Genomic DNA, 6,165 nt, shown 5'->3' with positions numbered 1-6,165 from the left:
TCACGGTATTTGCCTTAAAATGTGTTCACCATCAATGACAGGGAAAGGAACTTGTCCTCGTGTCCTCTACTTAAAATTTCTATGGTGTCTTGTAGCTATGGAAAGTCTCCTGGGTACAGTTGTCAGAAAAGCCTCTTTTGCCTTAATTTCTCTAAACAATACCTTTCTCTATTAACTTTTTATCCCTTTGCATAAAAAGTTGCTCACCATCAGTGGGTTTCTTTTGCAGTTGCTGTTAAGCAGTTGCCTTGCTTCACTGAAATGTTTCCTTGGCAGAGACTGTTTAGGCAGTATTTTTTGTGAGTTGTACATGTTAAAATTTCTATCTCTCTGGTACTCTTTTGAGTTCTTTGTACTTCCCCAAATGTTTCATTGTGTTCCTAGTACTACTATTGGGTTTCCTTCTTTTTCAAGAAACCAGGGACCCAGCTCAACACCTGTGACTCAAGCAGCTAAGGTGCCAGCCACATACACCTGAGCTAACAGGTTCAAATCTAGCCCGGGCCGCCAAACAACAGTGACGGCTGCAACCAAAAAATAGCCGGGCGTTGTGTCAGATGCCTTTAGTCCCAGCTACTTGGGAGGCGGAGGCAGGAGAATTGCTTGAGTCCAGGAGTTGGAAGTTGCTGTGACCTGTGATGCCACAGCACTCTCCCTAGGGCAACAGCTTGAGGCTCTGTCTAAAAAAAAGAAAAAGAAACCAGGGACCCAAATCAGTGTAATTATACATTATAGATTAAGATACCCTGTTGCCAGCTCATTGTGAGAAAGGTGATTTCATGCAAGAAAGATGGGTGGATGGGATGGCTCATGTGTGTAATCCTAGCACTCTGGGAGGCTGAAGCATGAGGATCAATTGAAGTCAGTAGTTTGAGACCAGCCTGAGTAAGAGTGAGACCATGGGCTCAACGCCCATAGGTCAGTGGTTAGGGCACCAGCCACATACCCTGGGGCTGGCAGGTTCAAACCTGGCCTGAGCCTGCGAACAACAGTGACAACAACAACAACAAAAATAGGCAGTACCCATAGGTCAGTAGGTAGGGTGCCAGCCACATACATCAAGGCTGGCCCAGGCCAGCTTGAAACAATGACAACTACAACTACAACAACAACAAAAGAAAAATAGCCAGGTGTGGTGGGCACCTGTGGTCCCAGCTACTTAAGAGGCTGAGGCAAGAGAATCACTTAAGCCCAAGAGTTTGAGATTGCTGTGACACTACAGCACTCTCCCAAGGATGACGTACTGAGACCCCCATCTCTACAGAAAAAAAAGAAAAAATAAGAATTAGCTGAATGCGGTGGCACATGCCTGTAGTCCCAGCTACTTGTGAGGCTGAGGCAGGAGGATGGCTTAAGCCCAAGATTTTGTGTTTGCAGCAAGCTATGATGATGCCTCTGCATTCTAGCCAGGGCAACAGAGCAAGACTCTATCTCAAAAAAAAAAGAAAGATGATGGCATTGTTTTATTGGTAGGATGAGGGTGATACCCTTTTTATTCCTTTAGGTTTCTGCAAACACATGTTACCTAGCAGTGGGTAAATTTGGATGGTATGTCAGTTAACTATTGTTGCATAACAAACTGCCCCAAAACCTAGTGGCTTAAAGCAACGCCATTTTACTGTTTTTCACGAGTCTACTGCTTGACTGTGTGTTTTTGCTGAACTGAGCAGGCTTGGCTGATCTTAGCTGATCTCCGCTGGGCTCACTCATTTATCTCTGATTAGCTGGCTGATGAGCTGGGAAATCTCTGCTTTCTCTGCAGATATCTAGCCTGGTCACACTCTCATGGCATGGCAGAGGTGCAAGAGTGAGCAAGCCCAGCCATGCAGTGAAGCAAGTGGAAATGCATACCAGCTTTTAAAGTTTATGACTGGCAGCCTGTTTCCTCACATCCTGTTTGCCAAAGAAAGTGACATAGCTAAGCCCAGTGTCAGAGTGGGAGGGAAGACTAAGTTGCAGGATATAGGAAAGCCATTAATTGGGGCCATTAAATGCAATCAGTCTCCCAGTCAGGACCCTTCAGTATGAAAGAAAACCTATTGACTTAGAAGGAAAAAAAATGTCCAAGTAATGACTGTATTGGGCGCATGCGTGGGCATGCACAGGAACAGGCACTGTACCTGCTTATGCAGTGATCTTCACAACAACTCTGCAAAATAGGTAGGAATTAGAACTCAGAGAAGTTAAATAATTTGCTCAAGGTCCCCTGGCTAATCCATGGTCAGGCAGGGATTGGAATGCATATCCATCTAACCCTCCAGAGCGCAGGTTCTTTTCACCATACTCACTGCCTTTCAGAAGCTCCAACCAGAGCCTTACCTTCCCCCTGGCACATATTTCAATAGAGTTGATGCTTTTTCTATACAAACCCCTCCAAATGTCACTGTGATCCTCAAGGCGTTGTGCAGCTCTTCAGAAAACCCACATGTTTTCCTAAACTCTCCACTGGCTGAAAGCATACTTTCCTTCCCATTGGGGATTGGTCTGTGGGCTGTACAAGCAGCCAAGAATTGTGGCCCCTCCCAGACATGCTACAGAGGGAAAAGGCATCTTCTCTGTAAGATGTGGGGACACCAAGGCATTAAAATGTTTGAGCATGAGCTTTGAAGTTAGACTTACTGGGGTTCAACTACTCACTAGCTCTATAACCTTGGGCAACTCATTTAACTTCTTGAAATCTGTTTCTTCATCTAAAAAAAAAAATGAGAATTAAAACACCTCCTTTGCAGAGCTGTTACAAAGACTAAAATTAAATCATGTATATGAAGTGCCTAACTCAGTGCCTGGCATGTAATAAGTGGCATTACTAATACTGTTAACATTATTTCTAAGGAGAGTCTTTCCCCTCCTGGGAAACCCTGTTTCTGTCTGTTGGACAGGTCCCCCTGGCCTCCAGCCACTCTATGCAGACTTGCTGCCTGCTATGTCACCGGGAACGCAAAGGCTGGGAAGAAGGCCCTTCTCAAAACGGACTGGTGTTGCAGGGTGAGAAGTTGCCCCCTGACTTCATGCCAAAGCTCGTCAAGAATCTCCTAGGCGAGATGCCTCTGTGGGTCTGCCAGAGTTGCCGAAAGAGCATGGAGGAAGATGAAAGACAGACAGGTCAAGAACATGCAGTGGCGGTAGGTAACCACTGAAAGAGGGTGCCTGAATGCAGGAGGACAACCTCCCTAAAGAAGTCAGCCTGCTCCTCTCAGGTGGCTCTCCTCAGGTAGCCTCTATGCCTAGGCACTAAGGCTGCTGGGGTGCACTGACACAGCCTTAGCAGCTCAGGTTCAGATTAGGGGGAAGAAAGAAGCTTCTGGCAGCCCACTGGCCTCTCTGGATAGTTTGTGCACAGGATGAGGGCCTGCTCATAGATGCTGGTAGGTTGTGATTCTGCCCCTTCATGTGAGCCTGCTGTCTTCAGCATTCAGGCAGCCTTGCCCCTCCCTCCCCCCAAGATCCTCTCTTTTACCCAGGCTCAGTTTAGCTTCCAGACTTCTGACTGAAAGGCCCTTCCTCTCTTTGGCAGCTTTTACTACTCCCTATAGGTCCAAGTTCACAGTCTGCCCTTGTCACGGTCTCCCCAGTCCCCACACACTTCATGTAGCTGGGAACATCAACACTGCCTGGCCCTCATCGTCCCTGCACCTGGAGCTGGGCTGATTGTTTTGGCGCCACAGGGGCCTGGAGGAGGGAGGGCTCCTTTAGGATAAGTTGATGTAGCAAAGGGTCAGCCCTGATGATTGCTCTTTGACTGTGAGCCTTTTTCTTCCCCCTTCTTTAGATCTCCTTGTCACATACATCCTGCAAATCGCAGTCTTGTGGGGGTGACTCACATTCGTCCTCGTCTTCCTCTTCATCATCCTCATCCTCGTCCTCTTCCTCCTGCCATGGGAACTCGGGGGATTGGGATCCCAGCTCATTCCTGTCAGCACATAAGCTCTCGGGCCTCTGGAACTCCCCACACTCCAGTGGGGCTGTGCCAGGCAGCTCACTTGGGAATCCTCCTACCATTGCCGGTGAGTCTCCCAAGATCGGGAGAGAGCCAGCCCCATAAATGTAGACAGCTGTGTTTTCCTGTCCACTTCGTTCAAACAAATCATAAGATCAGTTACCAAAATAAGTAAAAGTGGAGCTGTTTTCATGGAAGCAAAGACATCCTGGACTCTGTGGAACTCCTTTCCTTAGGACTCTCTCTGCTGATAGAGAAAAATTTCCCCTCAAAGCTGTTAGTGGCTTTCACATTGGATCTAAGAGGGGAACTGGTGGGCATTCTTTGAGTAGAAAGTAGAGTCTGGGATGGCCCTCAGAGAAGTAGGACTTAGAGGACCTAAGTGACCTTGTCTTCCTAGGACTTGATTTCTGAGAGATAGGTATAAAAACACTGATGTAAAAATACGAGATTGTCAATACAAGCTGTAATGATTATTAGCCAATTTAGTAGCTGTGTAAGTCTTCTTTAGACTCAGATAATTCTCAGAGACCCAGAAAAAAAAACCTGTGGGCTCTTGGTTTATTACATAAATAATGATTACTGCCGTACTTCTAAATGGAGAGGCTTAGTTCTTCAAAATGAGGTTGCCTCCAGAATTATGAGAGTTGAGCAGTACATAACTCCATTTATTTTGGTGCAGAGAAAGTTGTCAAAGCCTGTTCTCACTTCTTTGAAACCTGGGAACATCCCCCCCCGCCCCCCCCAGAATTCTGGCATACCTTGACTTCTATGGTCTCTATGACCCAGCGATAGAACCTTGGTTACGCCTGGGCTTCACAGACCTGCCCCAGGCCTAAGGAATACCTCTGAACAGGCGAATCCTGGAGAGACCCTGAAAATATATACATCCTCTGTTTATGCCATAGCAGAGAGGTGGGACCTTCCAGAGGCCAATATACATGGTGCCTTTTTCCTTGAGCCTGGGTTCTTCTGGAGCCTAACTAGCCAAGCTGCTGCCCACAGAATCCTCTCCAGCTTCAGGATCCTCTGTGCTCAGTGGCTTTGCCTTCTAGTCACAGCAAATAGGATGTGGTGGCAGTGAGCCTCCGAGCTTTCCTTCTCGGGTCCCGGCTCCCATTCTGATCCCTTTCTGCTCCCTCCACCCACAGGTGAGGCTTTCCCCATCTCGGAGTACCACCAGCACTCAGACCTCACTGCTCCCCCTAACAGCCCCACTGGCCACTACCCCCAGCCAGCATCTCTGATCCCGTCTCACTCTGGCTCCTTCGCCTCCCCACCTCACCCACACCTGCTGCCTACCACCCCGGCAGCACCTTTTCCTCCCCAGGCTTCAGAGTGCCCAGTTGCTGCCGCTGCCCCCCACACCCCAGGGCCATGTGAGAGCTCCTACCTGCCCTCCACCAGCATGCCGCTCCTGAAGATACCTCCACCATTCTCAGGGTGTGGCCACCCCTGCAGCGGGCACTCTGGTGAGCACTGCAGTGGGCCTGTCCTCCCACCACCGAGCTCTCAGCCACTCCCTAGCACTCACAGGTAAGTGTGCAGCATGAAGGGCAAACTCCTGCTTACTTTAACTTAGAATTTTAGAAAACCTTGATAAGGATACCTTTGGGGTGGAAATTAAAGGGTAGACTATTTTTTGGTTTTTGTTTTTTTCTGTGAGACAGCATCTTAGTCTGTTGCCTAGGCTAGAGTACAGTGGTATCATCATCGCTCACTGCAACCATAAACTCCTGGGCTCAAGCAGTCTTCCTGCCTTAGCCTCCTTAGTCATTGGGACTACAGGTGCAAGCCACTGTGCAAAGCTAATTTTTTTTTTTAATAGAGATGGGGTCTCACCATTGTTCAGCTTGTCTTGAACTCCTGGCCTCAAGTGATCTTCCCATCTCAGCCTCCCCAAATGCTAGGATTACAGGCATGAACCACCATGCCCAGCCTAGACTACGGTTTGTTTAAATTGATTGTTCAGGCTGGATGTGGTGGCTCATTCCTGTAATTCTAGCACTTGGGGAGGCCAAGGCAGGTGGATTGCCTGAGTTCACAGGTTCAAGAACAAAAAATAGCCAGGTGTTGTGGTGGGCACCTGTAGTCCCAGCTACTTGGAAGGCTGAGGCAAGAGGATCACTCAAGCCCAAGAGTATGAAGTTGGCTGTGAGCTATATGGTGCCGCCATGGCACTCTACCCAGGGTGACAGAGTAAGACTCTGTCTCAAAAAAAAAAAAAA

At 48.1% G+C, this 6,165-nt stretch overlaps 1 protein-coding gene across 12 annotated transcripts in view; it reads left to right on the top strand.

Moving 5' to 3' along the window:
* FAM193B (family with sequence similarity 193 member B) overlaps positions 1-6,165 on the top strand; it is a 38,184-nt gene that overhangs the window by 15,349 nt on the left and 16,670 nt on the right. For 7 of the 12 annotated variants that reach the window (XM_023508633.1, XM_023508628.1, XM_023508632.1 and 4 more), the window contains 3 exons: positions 2,880-3,122; positions 3,770-4,004; positions 5,089-5,473. In XM_023508633.1, coding sequence (XP_023364401.1) covers positions 2,880-3,122; positions 3,770-4,004; positions 5,089-5,473 — 863 coding nt within the window. Of the gene's footprint in view, positions 1-2,879; positions 3,123-3,736; positions 4,005-4,845; positions 5,474-6,165 lie in introns of those variants that run through there. The other 5 variants (XM_023508629.1, XM_023508635.1, XM_023508634.1 and 2 more) reach the window with 5 other exon arrangements.

Source organism: Otolemur garnettii, unplaced genomic scaffold (assembly GCF_000181295.1).
Source record: "Otolemur garnettii isolate 467f Iridium unplaced genomic scaffold, OtoGar3 scaffold00261, whole genome shotgun sequence".
NCBI classification, from domain to species: Eukaryota; Metazoa; Chordata; class Mammalia; order Primates; family Galagidae; genus Otolemur; species Otolemur garnettii.
This window is presented reverse-complemented; position numbering and strand designations above follow the sequence as displayed.